General features: G+C 41.0%; 1 protein-coding gene across 1 annotated transcript in view; it reads right to left on the minus strand.

Annotated features, from left to right (window-relative positions):
• faf1 (Fas (TNFRSF6) associated factor 1) overlaps nt 1-20223 on the minus strand; it is a 94051-nt gene that overhangs the window by 71678 nt on the left and 2150 nt on the right. The window contains exon 2 of the mRNA XM_023821370.2: nt 17944-18012. Within this exon, the coding sequence (XP_023677138.2) occupies nt 17944-18012 (69 nt within the window). The remainder of the gene's footprint in view (nt 1-17943; nt 18013-20223) is intronic.

The following is a 20223-nucleotide window of genomic DNA, read 5'->3' on the forward strand; positions in this document are numbered from 1 at the left end:
ACAATCATCCACATTGACTGAAAGGTCAAACTGAAGTCTGGCAAGTGATGGGACAGTATTCATTTTTGATTTTCATAGATATATAAATTTCCAAATCAAACCACACCTGACAACAATACATACAGCTCTGGGAAGAATGAAAGTATTCGTATTTAATTTTTTTTTTTTTTTTTAAATGCAGTGTTAAATCCTGGTTTAATCAGTATTCTGCTGGCAGAAAGCTACACTGGACTGCTTCCAGGCAAGTAGGAGAACTGGGAAAGACCAAAACCAGTCAGGTAAAGGGCAGAAGCGACTTTCTAATGCCAGAGATGACCATCAACTTATCCGACAGTGCCCGATGAATTGAAGGTTGACCTCAAGTGACCTTCAAAAGGAATAGGAAACATTAAGTGGTGTGAAGTGCACTGCTAGGGCAATTCATAACAGGCTCCTACAAGCAGGACTGAAGACTCAAAGCAATGAAGAAGCCCTTCATCAATGAGAAGCAGGAAAGAGCCAGGCTGGAGCTCACAAAAAAATGTGAATTTCACACAGGCACATACCCATAAATTGAGAAATGAGTGAAACTGAAAATTTTGCTGTGGTCTCAGTTTTTTTTCCCAAAACATTACATAAACAAATTAGTAGCAGATATTTTTGAGCACTGCACTCAGGTCAGTAATTTAGCTGCATGCAGACAGGCTCATCTCATGAGGAAACTTGATTTGCAGTCATCTTAACATCAACCATCACCATCTTGCAGTGACAACGGCGTCACTGCTGCAGTGAGGTACTACACTGTCAGGTCTAACTGGAGCTGAACATGAGCCCTGAGGTGCTACTGAATGCTGCATCCATGCCTGTAGTGTGAAGTTCCCAAAACATCAAACATACCAGATCAAAAAATGTGAACGTGTTTATCTAAATAAGTATACAAGCATACAAGCACACCCTGAGCAGTTCAGACCCTGAGCAGGAAAAAGAACTCATACACACGACCCCCAGCTGTACGCCCTAGAGCTGCCACGATTACCTGATTACTCAATTTTGAAAAAGGATCAATGAAAATGCCTTCTCGATTACTCAGCAATGACGGAAGAAAAATGAAAAATAAAGGATAAAGGTCAAAATAAAAAGCAAAAGCTTTAATTGTATGAAAGAAAATTCAGATGAACTTTCAAGTTTGAGGGACTCACCCAATAATGCGAGGTTAGCCAGAGGCAGCTGTAAGATATGCCCCTTTCAGCCACTTGGATTAGCTGATTCTGTCTTTGTCAATACTTTACTTTAGATCTTTGCGTAAACTTATTTTCTCCGATGACTGTATCTCAGGATAAAATCACCACTAAAACAAATCTAGCGATGCCACTTAGCCACATCATACAGTACATAGCCATGAATATTAACTTTTTGTGAATGTGTGCATTGATTAGCGCTGAACGATACTAGAAAAAAATTTACATTGCAATATTAAATTCTTTGTGATAAATATCAAAATTCACCCAAACAGAACTTATCTACCACTACAGTCTGTCAAATAAGGTGCGGTTGCCAGAAGCTGTGCCAGACACAAACCAGTGCCGACAAACTTGCTACTAAGTAATATTGTCTATTTAGCTTGTAAATATATATAAATGGTTAATTGTCAAAATAAAATCAGTATTTAATTCAATTAAGATAATCGACAACCCTAGTACACAGAGCTAATTTGTTGGATTTTGATGCCAATACCTTAGGTTTCCCAGAAGGGCTTTTGCAGAATCCAGTGAATAATTAAATGTTCCTTCATTTCCAGAGGTTCAGGAGATACGTTAGAGTAGTGGTGAGAGATGACAAAATTGTCAGAGTTATGGCAAGTTATGGCGATTCAGAGTTATGGCAAGAATCGCAATACAGCACAACAGTCATTTACGTTGACATTACATTTAGCAGAAGCTTTTGTCGAAAGCAACATACATTTGAGACAAAATAGCACACTACAAACATGGCATTGAGGACGCCACTAGGCATACGTACGACTGGGCTGAGCTTTTGATGAAGACCCAGATACAAAGTGCACTAAACACTATTGTTATAACGAAAGAAAAAAAAGGACAAGCACCCATCAGACGATGCCTACGTGTTGAGAAGAACTGGTTCCAAAAAAGGATCTACTTCAACCGTGTGGAAATGGTTTGTATTTGCAAAATCCCATGTGTACCAAGGTATTGTAATTTGCAAACTTTGCAAAGATAGCATTCATAACAGGTGGCAACACAACATGGAAAAAAAAAATTGTATTTGTTGTAAACTGAATTCAGAAATGCACGATTATTGACCAAAGCAATAAATGGTAACTTTTGAGCACAAATGAACAATAATTAAGTGTATTATTATAATGCTACAAGCAGTGTTTCTTGTAAGAATAAAATTGCTGGTTAAGTGGTTAAATGGTCTATTAACATTACTACATACAGCCATTTATTAGGTACTCCTTTGCTAGTACTGGGTTGGACCCCCTTTTTTTTCTTCAGAACTGTCTTAATTCTTCATGGCAGAGAATTCAACAAGATGCTTGCAACATTCCACAGATCCTTTGGTCCATGTTGACATGACAGCATCACGCAGTTGCTGCAGATTTATCAGCTGCACTTTCATGATGCGAATTTCCCGTTCCACCACATCTCATTGGTGCTCTATTGAATTGAGATCTGGTGACTGGAGTGGCTATTTGAAGACAGTGAACTCATAATCATGTTCAAGAAACCAGTCTGAGATGATATGAGCGTTCTGATATTACGTGATCTTGCTGGATGTAGTCATTAGAAGCTGGGTAGACTGTGGCATTTAAATGATGCTCAATTGGTAGTGAGGGGCCCAAAGTGTGCCATGAAGCTATCCACACCATTACACCACCACAAGCAGCCCGAGTTGTTCATACAATGCAGGATGGAGCCATGCTATCATGCTGCTTTCGCCAAATTCTAACCCTACCATCTGAATGTCGCAGCAGAAATCGAGACTCATCTGACCAGACAGACAAAGTTTTTTCCAATCTTCCATTGTCCGGTTTTGGTGAGTCCACACCCACTGCAGCCTCAATTTCCTGTTCTTAGCCGACAGGAGTGACACCCAGTGTGGTTTTCTGCTGTTGTAGCCCATCTGCTTCAAGGTTCAACGCATTGTTAACATTTAATGCATTTGGCAGACGCCCTTAGCCAGAGTGCTTAGGAGTCTCATCAGTGAATACATTCTGATACTTGTTCAACAGAACCAGGCTAAGAATACTATCACTCTAAAAAGCTCTGTTGACACGTAATATAATTTTTGTTTTTTAATAATGAGTATCCTGGAAGTGCTAATTCAAGTACTTCTGAAAGGGGTAGGTTTTTAGTCATTATTTGAATGCACCAAATGACTCAGCTGTTCAGACATCTAGTGAAAGTTCATTCTATCACATAGGTGCCAGAACAGAGAAGATCAGTCGAGCAGTGCTGGAGAATCAGAGAGAACGTGGTGCAGTGCAGAGTGAGATTAATTATTTTAGGTAGAAGAGTACTGGACCATTTTTGGGTTTGTAGGCAAACATCAGTGTTTTGAATCTGAACCCTTTCATTAATTTCAGTCCACCACTGACTGGAACAGTGGACTAATTTATATTTTTAATGGTGTGACTGGGGTTCAGGCCATTCCTCAATGGACCTACAGTGAAATCACAGGATTTGAACCAGCGACCTTTCAATCACAGGCACAGTGTCCTAACTCATTGGACCATATACCACATCCCAGAAATTACCACAAAATCTCAGTTAATGATTTATCTACACAAATAGGAACCTTCATATCCAATAATACAAATAATATTAAAAGGTCTGCAACTCTGGGACTAGCTCGTCCCAAACACGTCCAACTATATCATTAATAGCCACTTCAAATTGATAAACATTTTACAATGCCAAAAAAAAAAGATGATTCGGCTGCAGATTCACCGTTAACATGACTGAATCTTAAAAAGATTATGGATGTTTTCCCAAGGCCTCCTTAATGCTGTAGCATTCGTAAGTTCCATCTTTTAACACAGAACTTATGAACGACGTAAGGTTTCGAGGTTTCTTTAATAAAAAAAAAGAAGGTTTCGAGAAAGCAGAACCATAGTCACCATTGGTGACCATTATAATGTTGAGACAGGCAGTGGGAGAATTTGTAGAAACATCTGAGGTGTCTGCAATGAGGTCTGCAAGTCTTGAGATGATAAAATTTTGAAAGGGCCATAACAACAGCTGGGCGTGAAGTAATGATTGAGCAAAACCACTGTGATTTCTGTGATATTGTGGGAGCTCACATGCACAACGTTCAAAAAGCAAGACTATACTTTTATTTTATACTTTTGCACCAAAATTCCCACAGCATAATAAAGCTAAATCTTTAGAGAATAATTCTAGTTCTTTATTTTTTAATATAAAGTCTATTATGGGATTTGTTCATATGTGTCAAATCGATCGATGTACAAATAAACAGTAGGCCTACAGTTTGAGCTACACAGAAACACATGGTTGGCCTTCAAATGGTCACCAAGCGTGTTTGAGGTACAGGGAAACAGTGAGGCTGTAAGGGCAGAAAAATGTTGAACTAAAGACCTACAGACATCTCAGCTGACTTACAAGAACCTCTGAACTGATGAGGTAGTTCAGCACAAGAGTGGCTCACACTCATTGCTTCAGATGGTATCACAAGAGGTACCAGGTTCAATCAACATTATGGTCAGACAACAGGAACAAAAATGGCCTGTGACAGCAACAAAAGCAGAAGTAATTATGAGGCAGCATGGTACCTAGAACTTCAACCAAAGCAATGGCAAACAGCTAAATTAAGACAAGCTCTTGAGCCAAAAGCATAGCGAACCCCCTCTATGAAAGCACTGTTCAAGAAGGGACTTCTGCAGGCACCACAATCAAGATCATCTTCCCACAACAGAAGCAGAGATCAAAAGGTAAGGTGGGAGAAGACAGCTGTCTTAACCAATGATTCAGAAAGATCAAGAGTTTAGGGCTGAAGCTACCATTCGGAAACGGGAGAGCTCAGGGACAAATCAGAGAGCAGCAAGAACAAAGACTCTAAAAGTTCAAAGGCAGAAATGACACCTAGCACTATGATGGGGGGCCGGCGTAGACATGACACAGGGTGACAGCTATACTCACACTGTAATGAGTGACTGCTTCATGCACATATGAAGAAAGTTAGTTTGAGTTTCTTACAATTCATTTTCATCTCATAACTGAGAACTTCAATTTGCTCTCTCACACAGATGTGGACAATTACATTAAAGTCTTCATGAAATCCGATGTGAGATGGGGGGAGCTCCACATAGCTGTAAATGATGAATTAATCATGATATAAAGGTAGTCCTGCCCCCCAAGCTAGATACCAAGTCTCACAGCTATAGGGCTGGGTGAAATGGGAAAATATTTTATCACAATTTTTTTCTTATTAGTCAATATCAATAATTATCATGATGTAATTCAAGGCATTAAGTTTTTAATTCAAGGCTCCTTAAACAGATTCAGAACATGACCACAACTTGAATGGACTGCAAAGTGACACATAATTTTAATAAACAAATCATAGAAAAATAAACTTTTGTGGTGTGTATCATCAGAAAACGCCGACATTATGGTTTGTATTGTGTTGATTTTTCCCTGACTGCCTCGCTGCCTGTTCCATGGGACAGGTTTGACACTGTTCATGTTTGACCATAAGTTCTTACATTGGTATGTACAGCCGTGGCCAAAAGTTTTGAGAATGACACAAATATTAATTTTCACAGTCTGCTGTCTTAGTTTTTATGATGGCAATTTGCATATGCTCCAGAATGTTATGAAGAATGATCAGATGAAATGCAATTAATTGTGAAGTCTCTCTTTACCTCTCTTCACTTAATCCCAAAAAAACCCATTTCCACTGCATTTCAGCCCTGCCACAAAAGGACCTGCTGACATTTCAGTGATTCTCTCATTAACACAGGTGAGAGTGCTGACGAGGACAAGGCTGGAGATCATTCTGTCATTCTGATTAAGTTCGAACAGCAGACTGGATGGTTTAAAAGAACAGTGGTGCTCGAAACCATTGTTTTCTGTTAACCATGGTTACCTACAAGGAAACCTATGCAGTCATCATTGCTTTGCACAAAAAGGGCTTCACAAGATATTGCTGCTAGTAAAATTGCACCTAAATAAACCATTTATCGGATCATCAAGAACTTCAAGGAGAGAGGTTCAATTGTTGTGAAGAAGACTTAAGGGTGCCCAAGAATGTCCAGCAAGCACCAGGACCATCTCCGAAAGTTGATTTAGCTGCAGGATTGGGGCACCACCAGTGCAGAGCTTGGTCAGGAATGGCAGCAGGCAGGTGTGAGTGCATCTGCATGCACAGTGAGGTGAAGACTTCAGGAGGATGTCCTGGTGTCAAGGTGGACAGCAAAGAAGCCACTTCTCTCCAAGAAAAACATCAGGAACAGACTGATATTCTGCAAAAGGTACGGGGATTAGACTGTTGAGGACTGGAGTAAAGTCATTTTCTCTGATGAATTCCCTTTCCAATTGGGGCATCCGGAAAAAGATTGTCCGGAGAAAAAGGTGAGTGCTACCATCAGTCCTGTGTCATGCCAACAGTAAAGCATCCTGAGACCATTCAAGTATGGGGTTGCTTCTCTGTCAAAGGTGTGGGCTCACTCACAATTTTGCCTTGGAACACAGCCATGAATAAAGAATGGTACCAAAAAATCCTCCGAGAGCAACTTCTCCCAACCATCCAAGAACGGTTTGGTGATGAATAATGCCTTTTCCAGCATGATGGACCAGCGTGCCATAAGGCAAAAGTGATAACTATGTGGCTCGGGGAACAAGGAAACTCCTTAATCCTTAATCCCATTTGAGAACTTGTGCTCAATCCTCAAGAGGTGGGTGGACAAACAAAATGGATGTTTACTTTGCCCACCTAAGCAACAGCATCCCTACAGAGCTAATAAATTTCCATCATTCCCTCCTCCAGTCCCTGTGTCACATGGGCCTGTTTCACTTTGTAACAGATGCAATTATCTTACGCACTAGTGTAGGGATGTAGTAATAATCAAATATATTTACAATTTTACCTTATACACAATGGAAAATCAAACTCTGACAAGTCAAACTCTACCAAAGGATGACTGAAGAGGAACAAGGTTAAGTGTCCAGTAACATCCAGTAAAAACAGGGTAATGTTCATCAACAAGTCAGTAACTGCACTGAAAATTCTCCTAATACAATGTGACCTTGGCACATATTACTAAACATCACTAAAAAAATTAAGTCAACTTGTCTTTTAAAATGTGCTATATAAGTTAAGCGTCAACCAAAGAGCTGCACAATAAAATCAACTAAAGCAAGACAAACAAAACAGAAAAGGTAAGTAATGTCAAACTTAGATGGAATGTAAAACTGAGGTCAAACAAAAAAATCTAAAAATATTTGACATATTTTACGTATTTACTTACATTATACACCAAAACATATTAAATCTGAAAAATTAAAAATCTCTCAAAAGTATTCTTACAAGCAATTTGTTAGTAAAGCTTTTTAGGAGGTGCAATAACACCATCATTTACAAACCAGGAATTTCTTCTTTGAAATCTGAAGGCATTACAGAAGGTGGGGCAAAAAAACTAATGAATAAAACTGTTATATCAGCACAATTATCCAATTTAGAGCAAAGGGTGGCCACACCATGGTAGCACGGCTCTGAGAACAGGAAGGCGCACCTTGGAGAGGTCTTGGTGTATAAGGTTTCATAAAACCGAAACTGGCCTCTTGAAGGGAGAGCGCCGGAGCCGACTGACAGCACCCAAAAAAGGAATCATTTGTTTTCGTTAAGTCCCCTCATCCCCCCACCCATTTCAGTGTGAGAAAGGTACCGTGGCGTGACAGCGAGGGCCGGACGGCAGCCTCGCATCCCGACACAGCACCCGTCTGTTACCGTGCGGCCAGCTGCGGCACAGAATTACAGCCAGTCATCACATTTGCAGGTGCACCTAACCACTAGAAAGCGGTCTGTGGGCGTGGGCCCCTGGCAGGACACCAGCCATGCATGCTTGTGTTTAGAGCCTGCCGCTTTGAAGGGAAGGGAAATGCTGCAGCAGACACTCAGAACCATTTCGATCTCACCTCAAACCTTATCAGACATAACTGCTGTCATTTTTTAAATATGTATTCTCTGCGTAGACTGCAAAAATACCAGAACTTCACAACCTACAAACAGCTGTACTATATCGTTGGCCATTTTGGTTGCCGTTGCTAATCGGTATTCGGCCCAGGTTGTTGCCTGTCCAGTGACTTGTGCTCCCTGGGATGGCTTCAGGCTCATCACAGCCGGCACTAGATAAAGGGTTATGAAGCACTTACAGTTGTGGCCAAAAGTTTACATACACTTGTAAAGAACATAATATCATGGCTCTCTTGAGTTTCCCGTTATTTGTACAACTCTGATAGAGTGATTGGAACAGATACTTCTTTGTCACAAAAAACATTCATGAAGTTTGGTTCTTTTATGACTTTATTATGGGTTAACAGAAAAAAGTGATCACATCTGCTGGGTCAAAAATATACATACAGCAGTGCTAATATTTGGTTACATGTCCCTTAGCCATTTTCACTTCAATTAGGCGCTTTTGGTAGCCATCCACAAGCTTCTGGCAAGCTTCAGGTTGAATCTTTGACTACTCCTCTTGACAGAATTGGTGCAAACTTCATGTTTTTTGTGACAAAGAAGTATCTGTTCCAATCACTCTATCAGAGAAAAATCAGAGTTGTAGAAATAACGGGAAACTCAAGAGAGCCATGATATTATGTTCTTTACAAGTACATGCAAACTTTTGGTCACAACTGTACCTGTATTTGCCAGTATAAATACAAATTATTGGACCGATCCAAAGTAATACAGTACTTAAATAAACAGACTGTACTACAGAAAAGCAGATTGAGGTGTTTTACCGCTGGTTGACTTTCAGCATCTATTTCCCAGCTACATCTGCTGGTGGGTGGGTGACACAGCAATGCCACATGGCCAAAACTGGCACCATGACATGGAACGTCAGGGTCAAGGCATACATATCAAACAGCGCCTTTGTTCAGACACAATGCGGGATTAAAAAAAAATAAAATAAAATAAAAAATCCTCTAAATAGGGGTGCAACAGCACACATAAATTTCACAGTTCAATACAATCCTCAGTTTTTGGTTCATGGTTCAGTGTAATTTCGATATAGCAGGGAAAACAGAACTTTCGAAATTAAATTATTAAAATTGCAAACACAATTAGGAACAGGCCAAAGACGTGTTGGTGTCTATTATCAAATACAGTGGTACCCCAGTTCTCGAACTCATTAGAGTTCGAAAAAAAATTACCTAGAGCTCAGTCTGAATCTCAGAAGTCAAACCGTGAACGCCGACCTAAGATAACTTGTACGCGCGGGGAAATGAGTCACGCGGCACGTCTCTCAGTGGAAACAAAGGGTAACGCTTCAGTCTCAGCCTCGCATTCGCTGTGATAGCATCCTGCATGTTTACACTAGCTGAATACATATATTTAGACAGTAAAAATACTGTGTCATTGTCTAAATGTAACAGTAATTATTATTATATAACAGAATACATTTAAAAATAAAAGATTTTATTAATTATTTTAATATTAATAATAGCGCTGTCAAATGATTAAAATTTTTAATCAGATTAATCACAGGGTTCCTGTGGATTAATTTTGATTAATCATGATTAAATATCATTCATTTTTAATCTATATTAATCACATTTAATTTTGCATTAGCAAACAGACTCAAGAAAAAAGGGAATATATATGCACTTAACATGTTTATTGAATATCTTGAACATGAGTCGGATGCATTCCATCTGCCACAGAAGTGCAATACCATGGACCCATATCAAAAAGCAAGATTTTTTTGCTTAGCCGGACAACTTGTCGGATTTAAGGTACCTCAGTTTAAATGGTCTTTATCTTCGTTCGCTTACAATTAGCACGAACTACCATAAATCCGACAAATAATCCAACTAATCATGAAGTCCAATTCTAGCCTGGTTAATTACCATTGTTAGCAATATCAGTTGATGCTGATATGTAAAGTTGGTGCTTTACATATAAAACTCCATAGCAACACATCCACAGATAAGTTGGACGGTATAGCGTGTGCGACCGATTTAATGAGCAACAAATGAGAAGTAGTGCTTAAACAGTATAAGACTACAACTTTCCCTTCTGTTGATAAAGGGCGCAGCCATCTTGGATTCTGAACTCGGGATCCTCTGTGCTGCTCAGAGATATTTCTCGGATGTCCGAGAAACGGGAGCGCATGTAGTCACTTCCGGCTTCAAAACTCCGGAATCCGACTCGGAATACAAGTTCCGAGGGGAAATGGAACAAACTAAAACTACCCGAAATGGGTTGACAGAGACATTTCAGTGATTTTGAATCATTCTGCGCTGCAGATGGGTTAATTGCGTTAAAAATTTTAATCAGATTAATCATGGTGATGGATTAATCCGCGTTAACCCGTTAATTTTGACAGCCCTAATTAATAATAAACCATTAATACATTTAATCATAATAATATTGTCGTGCCGAGCGGAGACGGAACGGAGACAAAGGCGCAGACGTCAGGGTATCGGGGAATATGGGGTTTAATTACAGGTAAGGCAGGCAAAACGCAAACGGACAATACAATGACCGGGCTGGAGAAACAAACAAACACGGACGAAATACAGAGGGCTTAATGAAAACAACCAGAAACAGCTGATCACACAGGGATTCCACACGAGGTTAACGAGGGGGTGTGGCACACAGAAGGAGCGGACGATCGGGGCAGGACACATTGTTTGGATACATTTATTTTCTTACTTTACAAATGACTGTTTTGATAAATGTGCTTTGATGTGTTTAGTACAGTATATGCTCTTCGTGTTTTATCCAGTTCATTTTGTGTTTAAATCCTAAGGGGAGAAAAAAAAAAAAAACATATTTAGGTATATTTTTTTGGGGCCGGGAACCAATTAATTGGTTTTCCACTATTTCTTATGGGGAAAATTCGATCACAACTCGAACTTTTTAGGATTCGATCCGGAGTTCTGAACAGATTAACTTCGAGTTATGAGGTACCACTGTATGGTCATGTATTTGTAGCGATATACACCCCTATAGCCACAGTTATTTTTTTGGCCTGGTTTGAATTTTCTGGCAAAACACCCCTTAAATGCCGCAAGGTGACTAACTTGCAGAGGCGGTTTCTGCCGTGCTCACAAACACACGCTGATGATGTCGTCTCAAATGACTTAGCATGTTGGACGTGTTTCCAACAGCATCTCAGAGTTCGGTATAACCAAGCAGAGACAGCCACAGTTCTTGGTATCAGCCACTTCTCTCTATCCAGTTTGGTTGGGAAAGCAAAATGTTCCCAAACCGTTGATTATGACCAACTTAGGAGCATTAGCTGTTTGATATGTTGAGCATCCATTTGTAAATTGAGGTCCCACCAGTGTCAAACGCTGAAGTTCAATTTCAAGCAGGACTTTATTTTCATTCCAGTCACACACAGGTATACAGTGGTATGAGACATTGTTTCCCCAGACCACGATGGAACATAAGACACATGGGGGAGGGGGGGCTGTATGTACTCAATTATAGGGGTGAAGTGTAGATTATGACATCATGCACGACGCGATACACAGTATATTCATTAGGGCTGTCACTTTTTCAAAAATCAAGTTTGAATGAATTTCAAATGTCAGGCAATACATTTCAAGATATCTGTATACCTGTGACCACGCGGGAAAAAAAAAAACACAGCACAGAATCTTTCTTTTCAGTTCATAGTTTTAAGTTCCCATGCAATATTTTTGCAATCCCTCGCAATAGTTTTGTGTTATTAATAATGACTTTGCCGTGTTCTTAACATACACTATATTGTCAAAAGTATTGGGACACCTGCCTTTACACACACATGAACTTTAATGGCGTCCCATTCTTAATACACAGGCTTTAATATGGAGTTGGCCCACACTTCAACTCTGCTGGGAAGGGTGTCCACAAGGTTTAGGAGTGTATTTATGGGAATTTTTAACCATTCTTCCAGGAGAGCATTTGTGAGGTCAGGCACTGATGTTGGACGAGAAGGCCTGAATCACAGTCTCCACTCCAAATCATCCCTAAGGTATTCTGTCGGGTTGAGGTCAGGGCTCTGTGCAGGCCGGTCAAGTTCCTCCACACCAGACTCGCTCATCCATGTCCTTATGGACCTTGCTTTGTGCAATGGTGCACAATCATGTTGGAACAAGAAGGGGTCATCCCAAACTGTTCCCACAAAGTTGGGAGCATGAAATTGTCCAAAATTAAGAGTACAACCCTAAATTAAGAGTTCCTTTCACTGAAACTAAGGAGCCAAGCCCATCCCCTGAAAAAAAACCCACACCATAATCCCTCCTCCACCAAACTTTACACTTGGCACAATGCAGTCAAGCAAGTACCGTTCTCCTGGCAACCGACAAACCCAGACTCATCCATCGGATTGCCAGACAGAGAAGTGTGATTCGTCACTCCAGAGAACACGTATCCCCTGCTCTGGAGTCCAGTGGCGGTGTGCTTTACACCATCCGACGCTTTGCATTGCACTAGGTGATGTATGGCTTCTATGTAGCTGCTCGGCTATGGAAACCCAGTACATAAAGTTCTCTACACACTGTTCTTGAGCAAATCTGAAGGCCACATGAAGCTTGACAGTCTGTAGCTATTGACTCTGCAGACAGTTGGCGACTTCTGCACACTGTGCGCATCAGCTTGCATTGTCCCCGCTCTGTGATTTTACAGAGCTGAGTTGCTGTTGTTCGCAGTTGCCTTCACTCTGTTATAATACCACTAACAGTTGACCGTGGAATATTTAGTAGCATGGGTGTCGCTAGGCCATTTTTAGGGGGGCTTTAGCCCCCCCTAACATTTGTACTCAGCCCCCCTAAAAATTCTCCATAAACTTTACACAAATTGGTGATCGGCCACGTCCCCTTTAAATTTCATATGAAAACGGCGGCAGACTTCGGCTCCGCAACGTCTTTCAGCGCGGTCTTCAACTGAAGCATCACACACTGCGGCATCACAGAGCGAGGATTAAGCCAAGGTGTGTGTTTTTCGATAAATTGTTATATCTGCATCAGTGCAGTCCTTTTTCATAAATACAGTTTATAAAAAATGTCAAAATTTTCGCTGTGTTACGTCATCACACCAGCTGTTTCCTCTAGCGAAAAGGAAGCCCTTAATACTTACCCTATTAACCTATAGTCTACTTTATAAAACAATGATGCTGTTTTAATTGGAAAACCTAACTGTCTATATAAAACATTACACAGTGCATGGCATTAACTGCCATAGTTATGCACATAAATGATTAAAAACAGTGACAGACAGCATTCAATGCACTCGTTTTAACTGCATAGCAGTGTGATTTACAGAGATAGAAAAATCCTGTTTTTTTTGTAATAAATATTGTATTAAATAATGTCCCAGATCGTGAAAAACATTTATTAGCCTTAGAGTAGCGTTTTTTGTCACTTTGATTTAGAAAAAGTTACTTTTTTAATGAATAGAAACAAAAAAAGAATGATATAAAAAAGATGTTTTGTTTAATTACATTAAAACAATGTTTGTCTATATTAATGAATTAGAATAAATAGCCTAGTAGATATAAAGTTTTAAGGGGCTGAATGTAGAACCTACTGTCTTATTTATGAGGAATCAGGAAGACTCATTTGAGTACTGATTCTGAACAAGCCAAATATGTGTTAAACATCTATGGGGGCTGAGCCCCCCTTAAATGAAAATCCTAGAAACGCCCCTGTTTAGTAGCGAGAAAATTTCACGAATAGACTTATTGCACAGGTGGCATCCTATAACGGTACCATGCTTGAATTCACTGAGTTCCTGAGAGCAACCCATTCTTTCGCAAATGTTTGTAGAAACAGTCTGCATGCCTAGGTGCTTGATTTTATACACCTGTGATTATGGAAGTGATTGGAACACCTGAATTCAATGATTTGGAGGGGTGTCCACCTTTGGCAAAATAGTGTAGAATTGATTGACTAATAAGTATAAACCTAAACAATACAGACGTGCCCAGTTAAGTTTGCTTTAAGCATTAAACCATGGGGGACAATGCACACCGTGTAACTTTCATGTGTATGTTTTTATACGTATTTATTAAAAATTGCACTGTGCTCAATGATTGCCAGTGACTAAACAAGACAGCTGGGCTATTGAATGTGAAGTGCACATATAAACAGCAAAATATTAAATTGATATAAACTTTCTGTATGTTATATACAGTATATCAATTATGAATAGAAACGTGGTATGTAAGTTACCTATAGGTGATATAGTATGATGTAGTGTAGTAGAGCACCAGTTAATGTAGCAGCAGATAAAAAGTGCAGACATGCCAGCACCTGGTGATGTGAAGAGCTGGTGCTGCTCACTTGGATGAGGAACTTCAGGGAGTTTGTTCGTTTCATTGTGCGTACCAAACCAAAAACGATGTACCGAACGGCGCATAATGAATACAAGTACCATTACAACCCTGTCTCTAGAACATGTTCATTCTTTTTTGTAAGTAATAAAGCTGTTACTGGGGATGTATGTCCTGGGTTTTCCCCTGGCCTCCTCCCAGTGGGACATGCCCGGAACATCTCACCAGGGAGGCATCCTGACCAGATGCCCGAGCCACCTCATCTGGCTCCTCTCGATGCGGAGAAGCAGTGGCTTTACTCTGAGTCCCTCCCGAACGACTGAGCTTCTCACCCTATCTGTAAGGGAGAGCCCAGCCACCCTGAGGAGAAAACCCATTTTGGCCGCTTGTATTCACGACCTCGTACTTTCGGTCACTACCTACAGCTCATGGCCATAGATCTGGGTAGGAACGTAGATCAACTGGTAAATCGAGAGCTTTGCCTTTTGGCTTAGCTCCTTCTTCACCATGACAGACCGATGCAGCGCCCGCATCACTGCTGATGCCGCACCGATACGCCTGTCGATCTCTCGTTCCATCCTTGCCTAACTTGTGAACAAGACCCCAAGATACTTAAACTCCTCTACTTGGGGAAGAACTCCCTCCCTGACCCAGAGAGAGCACTCCACCCTTTTCCGGCTGAGGACCATGGTCTTGGATTTGGAGGTGTTGATTTTCATCCCACCCACTTCACACTCGGCTGCGAACTGCTCCAGCGAGAGCCGAAGGTCACGGTCTAATGAGGCCAACAGAACCACATCATCTGCAAAAAGCAGACACCTAAACCTGAGGTCACCAAACCGGACACCCTCAACGCCCTGGCTGCACCTAGAAATTCTGTCCATAAAAGTTATGAACAGAATTGGTGACTAAGGGCAGCCGTGGCGAAGTCCAATCCTCACCAGAAACGAGTCCGACTTACTGCCAATGCAGACCAAGCTCTGACACCGGTTGTACAGGGACCAAACAGCCCTTATAAGGCAGCCCGGAACCCCATACTCCTGGAGCACTCCCCACAGGACTCCCCGAGGGACACGGTCGAATGCCTTCTCCAAGTCCACAGACCACATGTAGACTGGTTGGGCAAACTCCCAAGCACCCTCCAGGACCCTGCTGAGAGTATAGATCTGATCCACTATTCCACGGCCAAGGCGAAAGCCACACTGCTCCTCCTGAATCCGAGGTTCGACAATCCAACGGACCCTCCTCTCCAGGTCCCCTGAATAGACCTTACCAGGGAGGCTGAGGAGTGTGATCCCCCTATAGTTGGAGCGCACCCTCCGGTTCCCCTTCTTAAAGAGTGGGACCACTACCCCGGTCAGCCAATCCAGAGGCACCGCCCCCGATGTCCACGCGATGCTGCAGATGCGTGTCAACCAGGACAGCCCTGCAACATCCAGAGCCTTGAGGAACTCCGGGTGGATCTCATCCACCCCCGGGGCCTGGCCACCAAAGAGCTATTTAACCCCCTCAGCGACATCAGCCCCAGAGATAGGTGAGTCCACCCCCAAGTCCCCAGACTCTGCTTCCTCATTGGAAGACATGTCAGTGGGATTGAAGAGGTCTTCGAAGTATTCCTTCCACCGACCCACAACGTCCCGAGCTGAGGTCAGCAGCACCCCATCCCCACCATAAAGAGTGTTGATGCTACATCGCTTTCCCGCCCTGAGCCGCCAGATGGTGTACTAGAATCTCTTCGAAGCCTTCCGGAAGTCGTTCTCCATGGCCTCGCACTGTTGGTATCCATAATGGTGAAAATGAGTATCTAATCAGATATTATTCAATATTAAAAATTAGTATCTGAGAATCGACAACCCCAATGTCTCATTATTTTCAACTCCAGCATCAGCTATATGTTCCGTTTCTAATCTTTCGCGGTACATTTTTAGCGGTGCAGAAGTTTCGAGCTGCGCCACTTTCCGAACGTTGGGTAGGCTACTTAAATCAGTATTGGGGTATAAGAAAAATTCATATCATAACAATACTAAAAAACGGTTTTCGGTATGAAGCGGTATACCGCCCAGCACTAAGAGTAGCCCATATCTAATATATCCCCTCTTGTTGAAGCTTCCAGGGTCCCAAAGCAGGTGCCACTGCCAATGTTCTAGATCCAGTCAGGTCCTTGGTGGTGAGGCAATTAGCATGGCCAATGTCTTGGAACATCTCAGAAGTTCAGGCTCAAATACTGCCAGAACCTGCTCTACACCTAATATTCAGATGCTGCTGCTGGTATCACTGCTGGCCCTCGTGCTGAGGTGAGGAGGAGGGCAAATCTGGTGGCTGAATCTTCTGACAGCTTCTGAGCATATTTGATATCAGGCAAGGACCCTACGCTTCAACTGACGACCAAGCTGTCATCACCCATTGTGATACAAGAACGAGTCAATCGGCAGCAGGATTGCCAAACCCTAGACTTTACATCCTGATCCTGGGTGGATTCAGTCCATCTCATGCACTGCTACCCGATTCTGTCCTTTCAAGCTTAAATAAAACATTACTTCCTTCTTAAGCCACCCATTTGTGGACTCCTAGACTGCTACCAGGCCCACAACTGCCTATTCTTCAGCCCCACTGCTGCCACTGGCCAGGTCTTTGTTCTGGGCGGCTTACAGACCATGTGGGCATAAACCTAAGGGAGGAGACGAGTGACACAGAAGGAGACTGAGCTGGCTTAACATGATCAGCTGTGTCTCCGTGGAAACCGATCACACACCCTAGTCAACAAGTGCTTCGGCCAGTAGAACGCTCATCAGGCAGCTGTCTCTCATTACGGTTTAAACAGGCCCAGCTGGGCGGATATGAGGGAGCAGGCAGTATGAAGTGTACCCTGGGTCAGGTGTCATCTACACAAGGGTTTGGGAACATTGTGTCAGGGTGGTTTTCCCTGACCTTTCCAATGTTTAGTTTGTGCTGCTTAAAAAGGAACCTCCAGTCCATTTAGTGCTTACCGCATAGAATAATAAGGCCCCTATGTTCCATTAACCCCGCCGAGCCTGTGGTAGGCCTCAAACCCGCAAACACGCACACACAACAACGAAGGCACACACTGTGACACATTTAAGTATTAAATGAGGTGGAATTCAGAGTAGATTATCTTATCTAAAATAAAAAATTTTAAAGTGCATAGTTGTCAGAAAAGCATGAATAATATATTAAACAGTTGTCGACATTAAATATGTGTAAGCCTATAAATGATACTTTTCTGTAAATAATGACCAGAAAACATTGATTCATTTATGTGTGTGGTTCTATTTCAAATAAGCCTAAAGTTCTCATACTTTAAGTACTGATGTCTTCATTTTCCAGAATGTGTCTCAGCAAATTTAAATGTAACAAATTTTATTTCAATTGTGTTTCTTTTTCGGTCCTACAAATGTGGTTAAAAACTGAAAGCTTACCACTAAATCCCAGTTGTTCAGTTCCAGTAGAGCGATAGCTTCTGCTATGTTGTCAATACCAGTGCAAGCCTGAAAAACAAACAAAAAAAATCCATTTAGATGCTCTTCAAGGCACGTTTTGGTGTGTGGAACAATAAAAAGGGGATATGCAGGTACAGAGCTGACAAGAGAGCCACACAAGCCCAACAGACCCAAGACGATGTCCATAAAACTCAATCCTCCCAGCACAAAGGCCAAGGTCAGAAGTAGCTTCTGCAAGGAAACAAAGTTTGCAGAATCAAAGCTGACCAAAGAGAATTGCTTAGAAAAAGAACAAAGTTATGAAATACACAAAGGGCTCACACCGATAGGTGACCTCCCTCTGAAGTGCTTACTGATTGGCACATTCAAAGGGATTATAGTACAAGTTAGAGATCCATTATAGTCTTTCAAATCAAGCTTACATTTTACTGCTCATATTAACACTTATACAAGATTAAATTATCATTCCATACCATTCTCCATAAGAAAAACATTTAACAATTATGATGAGTCTGCCAGCTTATTAGACCTTATGAGTCTGCCAGCTTATTATTTCCGTCATGTGACTATTGATGTGAAGCAGCACAGGACATGATGGTTAAGGACACAGAACTATTAATCCATCTGTACAGCAGTTTGAACTGCCTTTCGGTAAAGGCACTAAAGCACATCCTAACAGCGTGCATATGTCCATGACGGAGAGTCATTCTTTACAATACTACATGCGTAGACATGTCTTTAAAGGTTAACTATGTAGAACATGACCTCAAGAATCAGATACAAATATTTTTAATATAATATTAATATATATACATAAACATACATTAAGAAAATTTGTTTTACACTCAGGCTCACCAGCCAGCTGACGTACCTTTAAAACATTCCCTGGCCGAGGTTTAAGGCTGCCACTAACGACTATTTTTATATAGATTAATCTATCGACTATTTTACCGATTGGTCGATTAATCTAATTTAATTTTCCTCCAGAAAATCACATTGACCGTTTAAGTTCATTTTACTTTGACAACAAACTATGTCATTGCAGGACTTTAGATAATGCACGCCAGTTTTTCTGCACTATACAGATATTATTTTTGCCCACAATTCGATAAGCAGATTAGTAGGATGCCAAAAATATTAATAATGTGTATTTTGATGCCCAAAAGTTAGTAATCTGTATAAATTTAGCATATCTTTATGCTTATTAAATTCGGTTAGGACCACATACTGCTTCCAGTATTTACCAAAACAGAAGTAAGTACTGAAGTGGCGGTGAAGAAAGGGACAGCTTAACAAATACAACATCTTTTAAAAGAGGAGATATTGTGGATAAATGAGGTAAAAGGACGTTGGTGGGGTGCCGGTTCATTTTGCTGATTAAAGCCTGGCAATATAGTTATCATCATTTCAAGTTAATTTTTTCCGTTAGTTTCCATTTTCCTTTCAGTTTTATTTGACGGTAATAAAACTGGTCCCAACAACCCAAACTCACACGAACACACACACTGGCACCGTTATTCAACATAGAATAAGCCCAGATTTTAGCCTAAACATTTTCTCTCATACTTATTCAATGGAGATTCTGAGGTAGCAAGCAGACAACTACATGGCTTTAACAATGAGTGGATTTAGCAACTGCAAAGGCAAAAGATATTAAGAAGCTCTCCTTCTTAATGGCAATTTAATAAACATAAGTAGACAACACTTATCGTATTTTGCCTTTTCTGCCGGTCCATCATCCAAAATAGTGCTCGTGTATAGCACTGTGCTGTGTGGTATGCCATCGAAAATTTGCACAGTGTAAAACCACCTTTTTGTTTAGTAAACTATTCCCATAATTACACAGTGATATTAAAGGAAAACATATGTTATAATGGGCTGAAGGGTTTTAAAAACTATAAAGGTAATTTCAGTAAAATTTAAAATACAATGCGTCGATTTCAAATATTGATGTTGACGTATTCTCAGCGTTGACGTCATCAACTACGTCAGCTAATCGCAGCAGCCCTACTAAGCTTACACACCCTGCACATTTATACATTTATACAAATTACCAACTTTTGGACATCACAATATGCATCTCATTAATATTTTTAGGCATACTACTAATCTGCTTATCGAATTGTGGGCTGAAAATAATGTCAATAAAGTGCTGAAAAGCCAAAAAACATTATCCAACTATTTGTTGTCAAAATTAACTTCAACTAAACGGTCAAGTTAATTATCTGGAGGAAAATTAATCATTTTGATTAATCAACC

This window comes from Paramormyrops kingsleyae, chromosome 15, assembly GCF_048594095.1.
Source record: "Paramormyrops kingsleyae isolate MSU_618 chromosome 15, PKINGS_0.4, whole genome shotgun sequence".
NCBI classification, from domain to species: domain Eukaryota; kingdom Metazoa; phylum Chordata; class Actinopteri; order Osteoglossiformes; family Mormyridae; genus Paramormyrops; species Paramormyrops kingsleyae.